This window comes from Oncorhynchus tshawytscha, linkage group LG33 (genome assembly GCF_018296145.1).
Source record: "Oncorhynchus tshawytscha isolate Ot180627B linkage group LG33, Otsh_v2.0, whole genome shotgun sequence".
NCBI classification, from domain to species: domain Eukaryota; kingdom Metazoa; phylum Chordata; class Actinopteri; order Salmoniformes; family Salmonidae; genus Oncorhynchus; species Oncorhynchus tshawytscha.
The window spans coordinates 42,209,861-42,229,940 of NC_056461.1; the positions used below are offsets into that span (position 1 = coordinate 42,209,861).

Genomic DNA, 20,080 nt, shown 5'->3' on the forward strand with positions numbered 1-20,080 from the left:
GGTCTCAGATGATCCCGCAGATGAAGAAGCCGGATGTGGAGGACCTGGGCTGGCGTGGTTATACGTGGTCTGCAGTTGTGAGGCCAAAATTCACTCAACTTATTGTGGGAAGCTTGTGGAAGGCTACCCAAAACGTTTGACCCAAGTTAAACAATATAAAGGCAATGCTACCAAATACTAATTGAGTGTATGTAAACTTCTGACCCACTTGGAATTTGATGAAATAAACAAAAGCTGAAATAAATCCTTCTCTCTACTATTATTCAGACATTTCACATCATTAAAATAAAGTGGTGATCCTAACTGACCTAAAACAGGGATTGTTTAATAGGATTAAATGTCAGGAATTGTGAAAAACGGAGTTTAAATGTATTTGGCTAAGGTGTATGTAAAATTCTGACTTCAACTGTATGTTTTGAATTGGCTATATAGCTAGTCTATCATTATATAGGCTACCTGCTGTACACATGCAGATGCTGCACACAGAGAGACTCGCTGAAGGATAGGCCTAATTCTGATCATGGCTGAAATGTAGATTTTATTAAGTGATTGATACTATATTTAAAAAGGAAAAACACAATATTACAATTCCATGATTTTCTGACCATAAGATGGAACAGCGCATCCTGCGCATTCAGGATGGCGCATTTCTCCATCTGCTCATTCTCCATCTGCTTATTCTCCATCTGCTCATTTTCCATCTGCTTATCTCCATCTTCTCCATCTGCTCATTCTCCATCCTCTCCATCTGCTAAATCTCCATCTGCTCATTCTCCATCTGCTCCATCTGCTCATTCTCCATCTGCTCATTCTCCATCTGCTCCATCTGCTCCATCTGCTCATTCTAGGCTGTATACAGTCGTGTATTAATTTCCACAAAGTTTTCTGCTTCAGTGTTTTTTAGATATTTTTGTCAGATGGTACTATGGAATACTGAAGTATAATTACAAGCATTTCATAAGTGTCAAAGGCTTTTATTGACAATTACATGAAGTTGATGCAAAGAGTCCATATTTGCAGTGTTGACCCTTCTTTTTCAACACCTCTGCAATCCGCCCTGGCATGCTGTCAATTAACTTCTGGGCCACATCCTGACTGGTGGCATCCTATTCTTGCATAATCAATGCTTGGAGTTTGTCAGAATTTGTGGGGTTTTGTTTGTCCACCCGCCTCTTGAGGATTGACCACAAGTTCTCAATGGGATTTAAGGTCTAGGGAGTTTCCTGGCCATGGACCCAAAATATCGATGTTTTGTTCCCTGAGCCACTTAGGTAGCACTTTTGCCTTATGGCAAGGTGCTCCATCATGCTGGAAAAGGCATTGTTCGTCACCAAACTGTTTCTGGATGGTTGGGAGAAGCTGCTATCGGAGGATGTGTTTGTACCATTCTTTATTCATGGATGTGTTCTTTGGCAAAATTGTGAGTGAGCCCACTCCCTTGGCTGAGAAGCAACCACACACATGAATGGTCTCAGGATGCTTTACTGTTGGCATGACACAGGACTGATGGTAGCGCTCACCTTGTCTTTTCCGGACAAGCTTTTTTCCAGATACCCCAAACAATCGGAAAGGGCATTCATCAGAGAAAATGACTTTACCCCAGTCCTCATCAGTCCAATCCCTGTACCTTTTGCAGAATATCAGTCGGTCACTGATGTTTTTCCTGGAGAGAAGTGGCTTCTTTGCTGCCCTTCTTGACACCAGGCCATCCTCCAAAAGACTTCACCTCACTGTGCGTGCAGATGCACTCACACCTGCCTGCTGCCATTCCTGAGCAAGCTCTGTACTGGTGGTGCCCGATCCTGCAGCTGAACCAACTTTAGGAGATGATCCTGGCGCTTGATGGACTTTCTTGGGCGCCCTGAAGCCTTCTTCACAACAATTGAACCACTCTCCTTGAAGTTCTTGATGATCCAATAAATGGTTGATTTAGGTGCAATCTTACTGGCAGCAATATCCTTGCCTGTGAAGCCCTTTTTGTGCAAAGCAATGATGACGGCACATGTCTCCTTGCAGGTAACCATGGTTGACAGAGGAAGAACAAGCACCAGCCTCCTTTTGAACTCAATCAACATGACAGAGTGATCTCCAGCCTTGTCCTCGTCAACACTCGCACCTGTGTTAAGGAGAGAATCACTGACATGTCAGCTGGTCCTTTTGTGGCAGGGCTGAAATGCAGTGGAAATGTTTTTAGGGGATTTAGTTAATTGGGGAATTTGCAATCATTGCAATTCATCTGATCACTCAACATTCTGGAGTATATTCAAATTGCCATCATACAAATTGAGGCAGCAGACCTTGTGAAAATTAATATTTGTGTCATTCTCAATTTTTGTCCACGACTGCAGTGTATGAAATATACTAATTAGGGAAGGGGGGAATCGGGAGAACATTTAGTTACTAGGCTACTTGCAATATAGCCTAATAAATCATTAAATTGTCTTTTATCACACATACTTAAGGCAATAGCCATCTACTAGACATTTATACAGTGCTTTTTATTTAACACAAGCCATCATTTATTACAATGGTCAAATCGGGGAGTATTTTAATTGTTTTATGTTTATTTCCTTTTGAATCAGTTTCTTCCGTCCATCGAGTGGGTTTATGAGCTGTTTTAACGAAGTGACTGGTGTCGGATTACATTACATAGCCACCACTACTGAAGGCTGAAAAGTCTTTCCTATTTCCCTCTTATTTCATTGGCTGAGAGGCCTGTCACTTCTTGGCAGAAAGATAAGCATACGCGCGCGGCCCTCAAAGCATTTATAAAGTAGAAACAGCACTCACATTAGGGACTGCAAAATTACTTTACTCATGATTAGTAAATGGTTTATTAATGTGTCAAACGAAGCAAAATGCTGGAAATCTGCATCCACATAAACTAGTCCCGGCATCGTTCTATGACAGGAAGCGTGGTTCCCCTGGTCTCAGGGTACCAGTGCTGTGGGAAAGGATGCTAGGCTTAGCAGAGACGGCTCAGATGTGATATGGCTAAAATGCCAGGATTGGCTTTTTGTCCCAGTCTGACCCTGGTAGTCTACGCCAAGTACATGTTGACTGATGTCAACGTTATGTTCAACTATGGCTAGAGGTTTCAAATAAAACAGGTGTGGTGGGCGATATGAAGACACGCAACTGTAATTGTTCTTTGCTTTTCATTACAATCGGACAAATACGCCATCAGGGGAAAACAGAAAGATATCCACGACTCAGTTTGATGGAGCTTTTGCTGTTCTTTCTACGAGCGCGTCGTTTTCATTCCTTTTTAATGATGGATAATTTAGACTTTGTGGCTGTGGTAACTACTGTAGTGACGACCGCTGTATAGCACTTAAAAATCAGGGCTGTGTATTGTGTAGGCTAAGCCTGGTATGACGTTGATAACCACGTAAATCTTTTCCAGACAAGGTGTTTTAACGTAGTCTGAGCTATGTATATTCAAAATTGCTTAGCGTCAAATTAGACATGCTAGACTACAAATCCCTGCTAGCCATCTTCAGCTGACACCTCTAACAGGTATTGTCAACAAAAAACAGCTACAGTTCAGAATTGTTCAAATCTAGCTAACAGGTCATCCAGAGTCCATTGACTTGAGTCTGCAGTCATGGCATCTGTAGTTCTGAGCCACATTAGATGTGGGTTAAATACAGGCAAATAACGATTAGTCGTCTTGTCCGAGAGTTCAGTCAGAGCAAGTCCACATGAAAAACAGCCATTGAGTGTCAAAATCCCCTGTGGGAAAACTGTTGGAACTATTTCCCCATTGGCCCGCTGGGTTACGGCTCATACTGTAGTGGGCTGCAGCCAGCTACATGGAGACAGTTCCAGTAATGGCAGACAAGTGAGGAAACCGTTTATGCTCCACTGGGACACGTTCAATATTGCAGCGTAGGAAGGTTCATTTTATGTTCTTCTCTTACCAATTATGAATGTAGCTAAATGTAATACAACCAAATCCCCAGAGCAGTGGAAAGAGCCCACAGCCATGACCAAACTGAGAGAAGGAAAGCATGAAAGCTCCCAGTGTCAAGGCTGAGGACTGAGAAGCAGAGTAATGCAATGCTGAGGCCAAACTATAGGCAACTTGTTTCCTTTAATCACATGATGCAACATACAAGATGCAGCCAGAGGTCCATGATTGTGTGGCAGTGACCAAAAGCAAAAATGACTTCGTTCAGTAAACAAAGATTCAACCACCAGTTTTGAAAAAAAAAAAAAAAAAAAAAGGTATTGGTTAAGTCCTGAGCTTACAGACTAGTACTAAAACACTTGTAGGCATTCTAGAGTGAAGTCAACAAGTTACTATTATCATTGCGTTTACTTGATAGCTACCTACATAAATAGCTAGCTAGAACAAAGTGTTAATAAGATAAATTCATTTAAAAAGATTAAAAGCAATACAAATAAGTTATCCAGTAGGCATCTACTGAGGGAGCTAAGAGCTGTGTTGTCAGTCATTTCCCAGCCACTTCAGTAAAAAGGCAGATCCCCAGGAGGACTTAGCATAGACACGTTGCCAAACCTGCAGAGAGGAGAGCCAATCAGCAGATGTTCATGGTAGGATTAAAAAAAAAAAGTGAAAAGTTTAGCAACAGGAAACAAGTGTTATTGGACAGGTTCAGGTAGTGAACACAACCCAGGAGTATTGCTGTGGCTAAAGACAGACATGGTTAAAAGGTTAGACACCATGGTTATGTTTAAGGACTAATAGTAAACAAATAAATAGTACAGATAACCAACTCACTTTGAGCCCTTGTACTTCTCCCTGATGGCCTGTTGGGGGCGACTGTAGGCACTGAGGTACATCTTGTGGAGGTCCTTGAGGCAGGGTACAATCTCTGCCAGGGTGTAGCCAGTGAAGGTGTACAGGGCGTCAGGCTGGAAAAAACAGATGCCACACGGTGAGTTAAGCGAGTCAAACCAGTCTAACTAGGGAATCAGGTAGCCTAGCAGTTAGAGTAATGGGCATTAACCGAAAGGACGCTTTGCAAATACCCGAGCCGACAAGGTGAAAAATATGCCGATGTGCCCTTGAGCAAGGACCTCCACCCTAACTTGCTCCTTGCATCCATACTAGGACTGACAGTCAAACATGTCACTGCACCCACCTGGTGTAGGACTTTCTAAACTCAGCAACAAAAAAAGAAACATCCCTTTCAGGACCCGGTCTTACAAAGATAATATAAAAGTCCAAGTAATTTCAGATCTTCATTGTAAAGGGTTTAAACACTTCCCATGCTTCTTCAATGAACCATAAACAATTAATGAACATGCACCTGTGGAACGGTTGTTAAGACACTAACAGCTTAGTGGGAAGCAATTAAAGGTCACAGTTATGAAAACTTAACACTAAAGAGACCTTTCTACTGACTAAAAATCAAGGATGCCCAGGGTCCCTGCTCATCTGCTTGAACGTGTCTTAGGCATACTGCAAGGAGGCATGAGGACTGCAGATGTCGCCAGGGCAATAAATTGCAATGTCTGTACTGTGAGAAGCCTAAGACAGCGCTACAGGATGGACAGCTGATCGTCCTCGCAGTGGCAGATTACGTGTAACACCTGCAGAGGATCAGTACAGCCGAAACATCACACCTGCGGGACAGGTACAGGATGGCAACCACTGCCCGAGTTATACCACAAACGCACAAATCCCTCCAGTGCTCTGACAGTCCAGCCTATTGTGGACAGAGGGTTTGTAGGCCTGTTGTAAGGCAGATCCTCACCAGCAACAGTGCCTATGGGTCACAAACCCACTTGTCACTGGACCCAGGCAGGACTAGCAAAAAGTACTCTTCGCAGTTGTGTCTCACCAGGGCTGATGGTCAGATTTGTGTTTATCTTTGAAGGAATGAGCGTTACACCGAGGGCTGTACTCTGGAGCGGGATCGAGCTGGAGGGTCCGTCATGGTCTGGGGGGGGGTGTCACAGCATCATCGGACTGAGCAGGTTGTCATTGCAGACAGTCTCAATGCTATGCGTTACAGGGAAGACATCCTCCTCCCTCATGTGGTACCCTTCCTGCAGGCTCATCCTGACATAACCATCCAGCATGACAATACCACCAACTCTACTGCTCATTCTGTGCGTGATTTCCTGAAAAACAGGAATGTCAGTGTTCTGCCATGGCCAGCGAAGAGCCTGGATCTCAATCCCATTGAGCACCTCTGGAACCTGTTGGATCAGAGGGTGAGGGCTAGGTCCACTCCCTCTAGAAATGTCCAGGAACATGCAGGTGCCTTGTTGGAAGACTGGGGTAACATCTCATAGCAAGAACTGGCAAATCTGGTGCAGTCCATGAGGAGATGCACTGCAGTACTTAATGCAGCTGGTGGCCACACCAGATACTGACTTACTTTTGACCCCCTTTGTTCAGGGACACATTATTCAATTTGTTATTTACATGTTTGTGGAACTTGTTCAGTTTGTCTCAGTTGTTGTATCTCATTACATTCATACAAATATTTACACATGAAGTCTGCTGAAAATTAAACGCAGTTGACAGGGAGGACGTTATTTTTTTAAATATATATAGCCTACTTATGAGAACAATGTCTAAAAGGGAAATCACATTCCTGATAGAGTAATTACCACACCAGGATAAAATGCATATACGAGTTAGTATTCTTGATTTAAGGTCAGAACAGGCACTAGTCCTAGGTGGGGGAGGGGGGGTTTACCCCAGAGTGATGATGCAACAGTCAGCATAAGAGCATGAGACCAATGGCCATCAGAGTACAGCAGACAGGCACGTCTTACCCAGAGGGACCTGTTGAGGGTGTAGTTGGCCAGACAGAAAGCAGCAGCTGCCACCATAGAGGGGAAGTAGTGCAGGAATGGATCCACTTCCAACATGCTCAGCTCTGCCACATACTGAGAGTAGTGACATTAACAACAAAAACACTTGTTAACTGCAACAAAACACTCCTGCACATTAAATTAATAATGTTGATAAGCCATTTAGTCAGCTGGGGTGAAACACTTCACATCAGGCCTGGGCAATTCCAGCTCTCAGGGACCTGATTGGTGTCACTCTCCCCCAGCAAACACACCTGATAAACAAATTGCATTTAACTGAAGAGCATGATTAGTTGATTTGAGTCAAGTGTGTTCTAGGGCGAAAGTGTTTCACCAATCGGGACCCTGAGGACTTGGGTCTCCCTACAGGGTTAACCCATTGGGTTTTATTTAACCAGGTGAGAACACATTCTTACAAGAGTGACTAAACGATTGAACACTTGGGTCAGAGTACTGAGTCATGTACCCTGATACCATGCTGCTAGCCTAAAGGCACATTTCAAAAACATGGCACAGCTATCAAGCAGTCAGACATGAGTATCCAGTTCTCTGTAAGTACCAGGGCAAGGCTCTCAGTCTTGAAGCAAACTGCTTGGACGGTGAGGAAATGGCGGAGGAACTGGTGTGTGGTGGGGGCGGTCATGTCGAAGGCCAACACCTTCAGCAGGAAGTGTTCCATACGAAGCAGCTGCTTCTTGGTGTAAGTGTCATCTGTGATGTACACAAAGTCATCCACCTCCGGAGGGTAGATCTCCTCGTATTTACTACCAGAGAAAAGGGTTAGCACTAAACAAAAAAAGCCCATTTACCACAGCTGAGAGTGAACCACCTTCCCTACAGATTACTCGTGGCAGGACTACCGCCAGGCCTAGTATTGTAAACAGATAGAGTTTGTTTACAAAAATTATACTGAATTTGTAACGCGACTTACGCAGCCAGCAGCAGTGCAGCGGTGCCCACCAGCTGCAGCTTGCCCCGGAGTACAGACATGCAGGAGAGGAAGCGGTCCATGTAGTTGACAGCCAGGTAGATCGTCTCCCCACACAGCTTGTACTCCTGGCCGACCTCCACCAGCCAGTCCACCAGGATTACACGCATGCAGTTGGTGATATCCGGCTGCTTCCGCATGTAGCCAGACTTCGGATGGCACTTAATCTGGGACAGAGGGTTAGAAAGAGACTTTACCACCACCTTCAGTTAAAGCAATTTAAAAAACAGGCAAATCTAAAGAACATTTATATGTAGCTGGTGTGAGGTTAACAGCAGGATAAAGTAAATATATACAAAAAGCCAGCCAAGCTACAACTAAAGTGCTGGCGTGTGAAGCCACAATGGGGTAGGGGGGGTGAACAGTGCATTTCATTTAACAGATGCCCTTAAGTCAGAGGCATAGAAGACATTTAAACTAGTAGCCGTATTGCTTGAACGAGTGCGCACTTCAGTCTTGCGTAAGTGTTTGTGGATGTCCTCAGAATATTCTGCCAGACACATGGCATTCTGAGTGGTGACAGCCTCGTTATCTGGCAGCGACTGCATAGAGGTGTCCATGCATGACCCTGCAAAACAAAAGTTTACTATTAAATGAGTCGGTGCTGTGAAAGTTGACATGGTGATGAGTCGTTGCGCCCTTGGTGTGTAATGGCACCAAAGGCCGACCTCACCTGAGCTCAGGTCCAGGAAGAGACGCAAATCTCTATGTTGCATAGCAGCAGTTTCCTCATCCACCACCTGAGGCTCTGCAGCCACTAGTTCACCAGAGGCTGGGATGACGACCTCACATGGCTCATCCACATAGATGTCAGCGCTAGAGCTTGAGGGACAACCCAGGAGATTGGTGTGGGAATTGTCCAAAATAGAGCCACGTTTGGAAAAAATAACTCCCTAAAAAAATAAAAAAGTGATTAGCCAATATGAAGAGACTTGACGCAGAAATAAATAAAAAACCTCAAAACTACTCACCTGACCAAAAGATCGACTGTGTTGTTCGTTTTCTGTTAAAACGCCGAGTATAGTCCTCTGTTTAGCCCTGTCCATACGGGATGAATCCATCCTATTTGAGGCCAGAACATTTTCTTGGCTACTAAGACGGGCGACAGAGCTGAAGTTCATCTTTATAAAATAAAAAATAAGTTAAAAACAACTATAAGTAGAGGGTATTATACATCAGGAGGGTAAAAAAAACAAACCTAAATGTACCTAGTGGATCTGTATAAACTGGCTGCCATGACTACCGGAGGGGTTTAACACGTTCGCAGGTCGACTTGAATTATTATACACAAATAAAAGTTCAGCTGGCTGGTTAGCTAAACTATTATCGCAAAGACCACCAAAACAAAGTTAAAAATAAATAAATAAAAATACAGTGTGTGTGCACGATTTGTTAGCCAACGCTTCAAATGTTTGGCTTTAAGGTAGCTTGCAATTGAACAGTTTCAATTGATATTTTTGTATTTTAAATATAAATGCCACAAACCTTAGTTGCGTGTTACACAGCCGATGATGCACAAACTAGAGAAGACTAAATTATTTTGTCGTGGACTAGCTACCTCCCAGCGGTTTATATTGGCCTGTGCATGCAGGTTTGTCTCATTCGGATGAACCCACTGATCAGCTGTTACAGCTGTTGCTGTGTAAAACTCAGATGTTGATGTGTAAAACTCAGCTGTTTCAGATGTTACTGTGTAAAACTCAGCTGTTTCAGATGTTACTGTGTAAAACTCAGCTGTTTCAGATGTTGCTGTGTAAAACTCAGCTGTTTCTGATTTACACAAATATCAATCGAAGTCCGAACCGCTCTCAGTTGCGCGGTCCAATCACAGCCGACGACGAGACCACGTGGTGACGTTTCCATCGCAATGTGAGGACTCTCTCAGTTGCGCGGTCCAATCACAGCCGACGACGAGACCACGTGGTGACGTTTCCATCGCAATGTGAGGACTCTCTCAGTTGCGCGGTCCAATCACAGCCGACGACGAGACCACGTGGTAACGTTTCCATAGCAACATGAAGACGCTCATAGTTTGCGCGCAGCGTGCGTATATGTTTACAAGCAATATTAGTCTACAATCTCAAAAGAAAACGTTGCCATGAACTGAATGATCATTGATATTTTTATGATCAAAATCTATTAGTGTTTCAGAGAGATGATTTGCCTGGCTAGCCAGACTCATTTAGGGTTTCTATTAAACTGGCACCCGGTTGAACCGGGCAATGATCCGTCACGTGACCGAGCTTAAACCGGTGAGGGAGATGCACCCTGCTCGGGTCAGGTTGTCAACCAAGCAGCAATGCAACTTCTCTTTTCCATAAACTATATCTCGGAATGTTCTAATTAGTTCTCATTGGGAAGGCAGATTAAGCGTTTAAAAAAAAAAAAATCAAAAGCAATCACTTTTAAATTTGAAAAACAGATTCCTACTCATTACTCCACATTCAAACGTAAGTGAGTATGGCTGGGGGTGATTGGCAATGTTAACACATGTTTCCCATGCCAATAAAGCCCTTGAATTGAATTGAATTGAATTGATTGGGAGGTGGAGAATTTAGAGGTCCGGCGAGGTCCGGCGCGCTATCGACTGTGCTGCAAAAGCACGCTCGTGCGGCAGGAACGATTACAATACCGTTACAATACCCAGAAAACCTAATAAACACAGACCTTATTTTAAGTTTCTAAAATCGCCCATGGGAAAAAAATAATGGTGAAAAAAGGATTTTACAATCGTTCATTTTTTCCTATGGGGCGATTTTAGAAACTTAAAATAAGGTCTGTGTTTCATTTAGGCTTACCGTGGCATGACGTTCTGATAAAAGTCACCTTGTCCTAGAGGGATTTACATGGTTATCAAAATGTCACACCAGGGTAAACTTACATGAAACACTGCCCTTATTTGAAGTGTTTCTAAAATCCCCCCATGGGAAACATGAATGGTGGAAAAATAATTGGAACCATTTCCTTGTTTGACTGCAAGGTTTCATGGGTATTATGACTCATTCTGTGCTACTCTTATACACTCTGGCCTGTAAACACAGTGCAGGACAAGCCATACCATCAGAGCCTGTTATCGGACAGACAGGGATGTCATTACATACATTTTGGAAGCTAATAGTTAGTTCCAAAATAAGACATACTTATATTAATCAAAATATAATATTTACATGTAAAAATGACTGGTAACAGAATAAATGGCAAAAGAATAATAACAAATTAAATAATGCTTTAATTAAACATTTTATACTCAAATTTCTACCGCCAACCTGCACATCATCTTTTTTTTAGTTTGTGGCACTAATGTGAGGGGCTATGGCAGGGGGAAGAGTACCACAGCAGCAGGAATCATGTAGAACAACAGTGAAGACATCAACACTATGAAATAACACATGTAATCATGTAGAACAACGTAAAGTGTTAAAATAGCCACCCTTTGCCTTGATGACAGAGTTTGGATACATTGACAAGTCTTGGATACTGTCCTGCTTAAATTACTCTAATAATCAAGTTTTTTATAATAAGGAGAGCACTTTAATATCTGTCCCCTCCTCCTCCCTCTCACACAGAGTAGCAGTGTTTCTGGACTGGTTGGCTGGAACACTGTCCTACTACAGAGTCATCTCTGACACGCTGACATTCCACACAACATTCACTGAGCCCCTCTACCGAGGGTTTTATCCTGACACCTCAGTGACTATTATCGCCACAGTGTTCTTTTGTCAGGTTAAACAGGTTATTTTTTACATTTATTTTACCTTTATTTAACTAGGCAAGTGGGTTAAGAATAAATTCTTATTTACAATGACGGCCTAGGAACAGTGGGGTAACTGCCTGTTCAGGGGGCAGAACGACAGATTTTTACCTTGTCAGCTCAGGGATTCTATTCAGCAACCTTCCAGTTACTGGTCCAATACTCTAACCACTGGGCTAACTGTCACCCCAATTTCCACAGTGTCACGTAGGGCTGCACGATTTTGACAACAAATCTAGGCCTTATTTTTTGTAAGAGGAAACATTGAATGTTGCGACAGATTATAGGGTCCCACTCCCCTGGGAAACAACTGACCAACACTTTGGTCCCTACCCCGTTACAACAACACCTCCATAGAGATCCTATTACTATTCCAATTTCTTATTCTATGAATTCAAACAACGCTGTATTCAAAGTGCCCATGATTATAGGCTATAGAGTTTGAATAGTTATTATATTTCCATGATTCCAACAGTTCACCAGTGTTTTGATCTAAATCGCAAGTGAAATCGCTGTTGAAATACTTGGTTAAAACATTGATTTGATGTCAAAATCGTGCAGCCCTACGTGGCAGTGAGAATATGATCTCAAATGAGATAAACTTTTGATTGAAGTTTGATTGAACAGTATAAAACAATCAGAATAGAGAAAGCCCCATTGAAAACACATAATTTAGGTAGAGGTATTTACAGTATATTAGGTACAGCCCTGCTAGCCACCTCACCCACAACAGAGACACATATTGATACACCCCATAACCCCCCCTCTGACTGCAGCTGGAGAGGTTTGACGTTTTGAAATATCCCAGTTCTGATGTATATGGAAATTGATTTGTAAAATTACTGAATGAAAATGTATGTCTCTTGACTTGACAAACTGTATTTTGTATTCTTATGTTTTGCATTGAAAAAAAACATGATAAAAAAAAATATATATATGCTGTTTATATCATCAACATAACACGTTTCATTTCACATTTCATTTTGTCTGAGCATTTCCAGGTATGCCACAAATCTATTTCATGCAGGTGTGTGTGTGTGTGTGTGTGTGTGTGTGTGTGTGTGAGAGAGAGAGAGAGATAATTCCAGATATGACCAGCAGAGGGCAGCCTGCAAGAAGGACTCCTTCCCTGTCCTGCTCTCTCTCGGCGGACTGTCCTCGTTTGTTTTTGTTGTGCGAGAGAAGGAGAAGCATCAAGCCTACAGATTAAACATTTGTAGGGTATTTATAAATTATTTCCTCAAGTTAATTATATGATGTTGCATTAGATCAGGTATCTATAACCGTATTATTTAATTAGCGTGATCCCATCGTTTCGTGCAGAGACTCACTCAGATCTATGAGAGGGAAGTGAATGAAATGTCAAGCCAGTCGACCAGTTAGCTTCCAATTACATGCGAGTTAACTCACAACACTTTGCCAGCTACAGCCTAACGTTACATCAATAGATTACGGGACAGGCCACTTCTCTGGGCAACTGTTTTACGTTATCCCTTTTCTGCAAAATCGTGGGGGGATTATTTAATCTAAATCATGAGTGAAGAGGAGAGTTCCACCTCAACGGGTAACAACAAGGACTCGAGCATTTCGCTCCTACTAACCAAGGACGGACAGACGTACTACGTTGACAAAAGCGGTGTTGTCGACTGCAGAAATGTAGTCACGCCGCAAGAATCGGACAATAACATGTTCTCGTACGACATGGATGATGCCGACGAGGAGAGCGATGTTTTAGACACCTCGGACCCCCGTGACAGCGCGGCGAGTCCCGAAGAGCTCAACGAGGAAGACGGATTCGGGGAGAACGAGAACGTGTCGAAAACGTGCACGTACGACGGTTGTACGGAGACCACGACCCAGGTAGCCAAGCAGCGGAAACCCTGGATGTGTAAGAAGCACCGTAACAAGATGTACAAAGACAAGTACAAGAAGAAGAAGAGTGACCAGGCTATGTCCAGCGGGAAACAAGATGTAAGAGTTTACCTGGCCGACAGACAAACACACACCGGGTGTAATTCTTTCATCTGTTTTTCTGTCATAGTCCAGGAAATCCACAATATGTGCATGGTTTTGTTCCAGCCCAGTGCTGAATTACATCTGATCCAACTCATCATTCGTTGAGTCAGGTTTGTTACGATAGGGCTGGAACAAAACCCTGGTGTGGTTCCTCAGGACTGGGACTGAAGAATACTGCTCTAGTCTAAAGGGATATGTGTGATGGTTATATATTGATCTGTACTGTGTGTTGATCAGGAGAGCTTGGAGGAGAGGCCTGTGTCTGTAAACAAGCAGCGTCTTGGCACCGTGGGGGACCGTCCGGCCAGACCCTCCCTCATCGAACAGGTGCTCAACCAGAAGAGACTGGTGGGTCACACAGACAGACACGTATAGACACGGCAGTTAACACATCTTAGGTTGTTGAAATGTGCAGCATATTTTCAGTCCCTGTAATGGCACTTACCAGTATCGTGAATTCAAACAATGCATTACGTCACACTAGCGTCTGTGTGTGTGTGTGTGTGTGTGTGTGTGTGTGTGTTCTGTCCCCAGTCTCTGCTGAGGAGTCCTGAGGTCATCAGGTTTCTACAGCAGCAGCAGCGTCTCCTGACCACCCAAAGTCACAGCCAATCGCAGCCTGACTTCCAGGGCTGCTAACGGGACAACAGGGGAGGGGCCAGCCACTCTCTGTGTGTCCACCTCCAGACACGGGTTCTAGAATGTAGAATGTTCTGGAATTATGCTAAGTCATTCTGGAACTATTCCATCTATCACGGTGGCAGGAGGACACAGTTGTTAGTACCTATCTAACTCATAGGGGTTAACTAACCCCTAACCTTAACACAACCCTGACATTACCCTAACTATCTTATGACCCATTCACTTGATATATACGTAAACTGTCAGGTGCACCGCTCGGACTGGTGCAGGACTCGGCCAAAAACCTCGGAGCAGCCGTTCTCACATGGTTTTCCCTCCCTGCTTTCTTACGCGATGAATCATGTAGGCCTCTACCCCCAAAAAACATACAGAAACTGAAATCCTAATGTACTGCCCATCCGGTGAGGTGATACAGCATGGCCATCTAGTGACTCCCAGCGAAAAGATATTCAGGCTCGTTTACCGGAGTAGTAAAGACAGAATGGAGACTGTATTCCTATCAACATCAACTGTGCTTCCAATCAATCCATTCATCAATCGATCCATTCATCAATCAATCCATTCATCAATCAATCAATCTGTTAAATAGAATTCCTGAAGTTGGTAAACAAACCGCATGCTTTATAAATGTCACTGTCAGCTAGAAAAAGAAAAGGGAACTCACTTGTTTTAATGTTGTTTTTTAAAATGTTGTTTTGTCTGCTGTGTTAATTAAACTGATGTTTTGGCCCAATTTTTAGATTTGATTTTGAAAACAAGACTGTAGTACACAGATAGTAGATGTGACAAAGAATATCATTTTATACCAAAACTCCTGTTTAATAATTAGGCAGCATTGTGTTGTTGTTGTTGTTAGATGACAGATGTATCAAGTCTGAATTCACTGTGTCGGATCGCTATCAGTTTTTCTGTGATTACATGTGACAATGACAATCATGCTTCAGTGTGTGTGTGTGTGTGTGTGTGGGGGGGGCATAGCGTGATGTTTGAAGGGTGGGGGGGCAGGGTGCTAAAAAGCTACTATGTGGCTGTCTGCTCGGTTTTTAAATCAAGGTTGGGGTCAATTCCAGTCAGGAAGTAAACCTAATTCCTAAGAGAATTGGAATTTTCAATTTACTTTCTGAATTTAAATGGGATTGACCACAACTTTAGTATAATCTATTTGTTGTGATGTGTAATCTGTAGTTTGGGGTAGAACCTGCAACCCTAACCACAGATCTAGGATCAGATTACCCTATGAACCGATCCTTAACCATTGTAGTTTGGGGTAGAACCTACAACCCTAACCACAGATCTAGGATCAGATTACCCTATGAACCAATCCTTAACCATTAAGTCCTATTTATACCAGGTTTGGGGTCAATTCCATTTAAACTCAATTCACAAAGTAAAGTGAAATTCCAATTTTCTTCAATGCTTTTCAATGAGTAAAGTTTGGAATTAGGTTTACTTTCTGAATTGATTGGAATTGACCCCAAACCTGATTAATACCAAATGCAATTAGCTAAGCAAAAATGGTTATCCTTCATAGATGTGTAGTGACAAATTGCAGGTCTAGACACATTTGCGTATTTTTGTTGCGCAAGTACGAAGAGCGGCCATTTTGCATAGCTAATTGCTTTCTTGCTTTGCATTCTTGCGTAGAGTATAAGTTAGGATGGAATGGCATCTGACCTTGGATCAGTGGTTAGTACAGTTGAAGTAGTTTCCCTTATAGTCATCTACTGGTAACATCTGACCTTGGATCAGTGGTTAGTACGGCTGAAGTAGTTTCCCTTATAGTCATCTACTGGTAACATCTGACCTTGGATCAGTGGTTATAGGGTCAACTTCAATGTTGGTACTCCTCTCATCAGGCTGTGCCTATTATGTAATGTCTATTAAACACTGTGTTTTGACTATGTGTCGAGTTTGTCTCGTTAACTATGCTTTTTTAAGAAGCACTAGTGCAACATCTAGTATAGCTTCCTCTGAATAAATACATTTGGGCAGGGATTCAATCCAATTGCACAATTAGGCTACGATTGCACCTCTTTAAAAGCAATATTCCACTGTTGGCGGAGATCGGTGGATATGTCAAATCGGAAGTTACCATTAATTAAATGTTAAGTGAGCTACATCGCTCAATCAGATCGAATCCCGGATTTATTCACAGAGAATGCTATTACAGATGTCATATGTCTATGAGCACAGTTCCTTCATGCATCGTAAATATACTACAAAACAAAATCCTTTCAATTCTAAAAAAAAATATTTAATGAAATAATCAGAAAGGCAGTCAGAAACAACAGTAAATACATGTTTATAATGTTTCCAACACGTAAAACACCATTTTATACACTGACATATACGTATCTATTAGTAACTACTGTTTCCTTTGATCTCAAATGGTACCCTACTGCACTATATAGGGAATAGGGTGCCATAGGGTTCTGGTCTAAAGTAGTGCACTATATAGGGAATAGGGTTCTGGTCTAAAGTAGTGCACTATATAGGGAATAGGGCTCTGGTCTAAAGTAGTGCACTATATAGGGAATAGGGCTCTGGTCTAAAGTAGTGCACTATATAGGGAATAGGGTGCCATAGGTCTCTGGTCTAATGTAGTGCACTATATAGGGAATAGGGTGCCATAGGGGGCACACACCACTGTCTTTGAGTGAGTTAAAGGGTTATTTAAACAAGAGCTATGTGTGGTTGAATACAGTATCTGTAGATTACAGTAAGCAAAAAGGTGATTGAATGATAGTTGAAACCATAGTCTAATGACACTGAAGGGTTAGATTAAACCCATTCTGCCTCAACCCACAACTGCCTTGCAGCATCATTGTTTTTTGTTTAGGCGTTGTGGGAGAGGTGTACCGCGTTGGAGCTGCCAAAGCAGCAACGGGCTCCCGGTGTTGTACCTGTGCAGGACATTGCCATTGGATGTGTCTAGTTGCATTAGTAATGACGTCATGTAGCTGTGTTACAAGTTGGAACACTGGATCGCGTGTTGTAATCTACGCCTCGATTGGCTGATATAAAAATCCTTATTAATTGCCTCATTTGAGTGTTGTTATTATTTCAACTATAGCCTACACTTTTCTCGTTCTGAACTTCTAACGCAGGTGGGATTTATTAAAGATGTGCTATTTCGTTACAAATCAATTTTTCGACAGCTCCCATCACAGTTACACACCTCTGACATCACCTAAACAAACAAAACACAATGAAACGGATATTGTGATGTCGGTTGACGCTGGACAGCGCCCTTACAGTAAAACTAGACAGCAGAGTAGCTAAAACAATACAATGGGCATCTGCATCACTGACACATTGTACATTGACTAACTGAAAGCTACAGTAACTTCTGTATGTATGATTGATTGTCATCAACTTCAATAACATTTGTAATGTTAAATGGTTGATTCCTGTCAGGAAGAAAAAGCTGCTATTTCAATAGCGTCAGTCGAGATAAGCATAGATCCATTAAGATGTGTGTGTGTCAGGATACAGAGGATTTGTGTGTGTGTGTGTGTGTGTTTCAGGACAGACCACATCTCTGTGTGTGTGTGTGTGTGTGTGTGTGTTTTAGGACAGACCACATCTCTGTGTGTGTGTGTGTGTATGTATATGTTAGGACACGGAGGAGATGGGGTTATGAGGAGAGCCCATCTGTGTGAGGACTTTGTCCAGCCACTGCAGAGGGCCGTGCAGGTGCACCTCTATCCAGCAGGGGGTGCTGGTGACATCCTGTCGGTGGTACTCTGCACCCCAGCCCTGCATAGAAGAAGAGGAAGTAAACACAACGTTTTCAGAGACGTGTTCAACCGGACGTTTTGGAAAGTTCGGATAGAAATATGTTATGTAGAACAAACATGCCTCTCAGACAAAGTATCACATCTGCTCTATTCATGGAATTTCTATGTGCAACATTCGATAACGTTTGGCAATTGAATGTGGCCCAGATGGGTTGTATAGATTAGTGCACACTGTAGCAAAACAAAAGGGTTTGGCAACAGAAAACGAAAAAAGTTTCTAAATTGAACAAGTTCAGGTAGTTCCTCCCTGTAGTTCCTCCCTGTAGTTCCCCCCTGTAGTCCCTCCCTGTAGTTCCCCCCTGTAGTTCCTCCCTGTAGTTCCCCCTGTAGTTCCTCCCTGTAGTTCCCCCTGTAGTCCCTCCCTGTAGTTCCTCCCTGTAGTTCCCCCTGTAGTTCCCCCTCCCCCTGTAGTTTCCTCCCTGTAGTTCCCCCTGTTTCCCCCTCCCTCCCTGTAGTTCCTCCCCCTGTAGTTCCCCCCCTGTAGTTCCCCCTGTAGTCCCTCCCTGTAGTTCCCCCTGTAGTTCCCCCTGTAGTCCCCCCTGTAGTTCCCCCTGTAGTCCCCCCTGTAGTCCCCTGTAGTTCCTCCCTGTAGTCCCTCCCTGTAGTTCCCCCATGTAGTCCCTCCCTGTAGTTCCCCCTGTAGTCCCTCCCTGTAGTTCCCCCCTCCCTGTAGTTCCTCCCTGTAGTCCCCCCTGTAGTCCCCCTGTAGTCCCCTACCCCCTGTAGTTCCTCCCTGTAGTCCCTCCCTGTAGTTCCCCCATGTAGTCCCTCCCCCTGTAGTTCCCCCCTCCCTGTAGTTCCTCCCCCTGTAGTCCCTCCCTGTAGTTCCCCCTCTTGTAGTTCCTCCCTCCTCCCTGTAGTCCCTCCCTGTAGTTCCTCCCTGTAGTCCCTCCCTGTAGTTCCCCTCTTGTAGTTCCTCCCTGTAGTCCCTCCCTGTAGTCCCCCCCTGTCCATTTTCTTCTGTTTGGTGCGTAGTGAATATGACTTTGGTGTGTGTATGTGTGGCAACTTGAGAATCTTGTGTACACATTTGCGCGGGTGTGTGTGTTGGTGTACGTGTGTGTAACAAGATACGACCGTGACCAATATGTGTGTGTGTAGTGGTCTTGGAACACTCTCACTCCAGGCAGGAGCCAAATATCAGAACAACATGGTGTTGAGTTACCGTGGAAACAACACTTTCAACATAATGACTTCTTTCAAATTTGTACAAATCATAAAACCATTTAGAAATATTTGGCAAACATAAAAAAAGATATTGAATGCCATCTGAAGTTTGTAGGCTGTTAACTATTACATCATTCTTTCTTGAAGCTCCTAAACAATGTCGTTTCTACAGAGCCAAGTATCAGAATAACATGGTGTTGAGTTACCGTGGAAACAACGTAGACATCTCAGTTCTCCTCTCTTCGCTCACAGACATCTGTTTCAATGTGAGTTTCAGTGCTACATTCACTGCCCATGCAGACTCTCTCATAACCCCACCCTTTTAACACCTGACCCTTCACCCCTGACCTCTAACCACCACCCTCTAATACCTGACCCTTCACCATCTGACCTCTAACCCCTGACCCCAGTTACCTTGACAAAGCTCATGCGTATAGTACACATCTTGGTGAGTTCGTAGACCACCTCGAAGCCGTGGTTGACGGACTGAGAGAGGAGCTCGGCGAACAGCTGGTTGTTGAAGATCTTCAGACTACAGCCGCTGGGGATCTTACACACGGTGGTGGCATGGAAACCATGCTGATAGTTACAGTTACGACTCTGGACGAAGATACTGCTGTCACTCAGACACTCGGCGTACACCTCACCACCCACGTAGTAGAGATGGACACCTGGAGGGGGAGGAGAGAGAGGGAGAGAGAGAGAGTTAGAGTCTAGGAGTCTGCTGTCACGAAGATACCACCCACGTGCACCTGTCACTGGACAGACACTTCACTCAGCACTTACACTTCACCACCCACGTAGTAGAGATGGACACCTGGAGGGGGGAGGAGAGAGCCAGAAGGGTTAAAATCCTTGAGCTCATTGCTATCCGCAATCGTCTTGGCAGAGAAGAGGCTGTACGGAGAGACATGAATA

The 20,080-nt window shown here is 43.5% G+C and overlaps 3 protein-coding genes across 3 annotated transcripts in view; 1 reads left to right on the top strand and 2 right to left on the bottom strand.

Moving 5' to 3' along the window:
• Nucleotides 1-4,077: 4,077 nt before the first annotated feature.
• Nucleotides 4,078-9,429, bottom strand: ccna1 (cyclin A1). Its single transcript, XM_024407057.2, has 9 exons — nucleotides 9,272-9,429; nucleotides 8,758-8,907; nucleotides 8,460-8,679; nucleotides 8,236-8,354; nucleotides 7,730-7,953; nucleotides 7,358-7,562; nucleotides 6,760-6,873; nucleotides 4,748-4,881; nucleotides 4,078-4,525 (listed from the first exon to the last, which is right to left on the bottom strand). The coding sequence occupies exons 2-9, from the start codon at nucleotides 8,905-8,907 to the stop codon at nucleotides 4,474-4,476; spliced, it is 1,218 nt and encodes a 405-aa protein (XP_024262825.1). The 5' UTR covers nucleotides 9,272-9,429; the 3' UTR covers nucleotides 4,078-4,473.
• Nucleotides 9,430-12,664: 3,235 nt separating this feature from the next.
• On the top strand, nucleotides 12,665-15,157 carry rfxap (regulatory factor X-associated protein). The gene is made up of 3 exons (XM_024407058.2): nucleotides 12,665-13,508; nucleotides 13,791-13,901; nucleotides 14,088-15,157. The coding sequence occupies exons 1-3, from the start codon at nucleotides 13,071-13,073 to the stop codon at nucleotides 14,190-14,192; spliced, it is 654 nt and encodes a 217-aa protein (XP_024262826.1). The 5' UTR covers nucleotides 12,665-13,070; the 3' UTR covers nucleotides 14,193-15,157.
• Nucleotides 15,158-17,745: 2,588 nt separating this feature from the next.
• smad9 (SMAD family member 9) overlaps nucleotides 17,746-20,080 on the bottom strand; it is a 23,723-nt gene continuing 21,388 nt past the window's right edge. The window contains exons 6-7 of the mRNA XM_042311304.1: nucleotides 19,577-19,833; nucleotides 17,746-17,954 (exon numbers count right to left, since the gene is read on the bottom strand). Of these exons, the coding sequence (XP_042167238.1) occupies nucleotides 17,811-17,954; nucleotides 19,577-19,833 (401 nt within the window). The 3' untranslated portion in view covers nucleotides 17,746-17,810. The remainder of the gene's footprint in view (nucleotides 17,955-19,576; nucleotides 19,834-20,080) is intronic.

What these genes read in the sequence shown, in the direction of transcription:
- rfxap (XM_024407058.2), top strand. Translation starts at nt 13,071, where the DNA reads ATGAGTGAAGAGGAGAGTTCCACCTCAACGGGTAACAACAAGGACTCG. An exon ending in TGTCCAGCGGGAAACAAGAT is followed by an intron (nt 13,509 to 13,790) that starts GTAAGAGTTTAC and finishes TGTGTTGATCAG; the next exon opens with GAGAGCTTGGAGGAGAGGCC. An exon ending in TGCTCAACCAGAAGAGACTG is followed by an intron (nt 13,902 to 14,087) that starts GTGGGTCACACA and finishes TTCTGTCCCCAG; the next exon opens with TCTCTGCTGAGGAGTCCTGA.
- ccna1 (XM_024407057.2), bottom strand. Translation starts at nt 8,907, where the DNA reads ATGAACTTCAGCTCTGTCGCCCGTCTTAGTAGCCAAGAAAATGTTCTG. An exon ending in GCTGCACTGCTGCTGGCTGC is followed by an intron (nt 7,563 to 7,729) that starts GTAAGTCGCGTT and finishes TTTCTCTGGTAG; the next exon opens with TAAATACGAGGAGATCTACC. An exon ending in AGACTGAGAGCCTTGCCCTG is followed by an intron (nt 6,874 to 7,357) that starts GTACTTACAGAG and finishes CACTACTCTCAG; the next exon opens with TATGTGGCAGAGCTGAGCAT.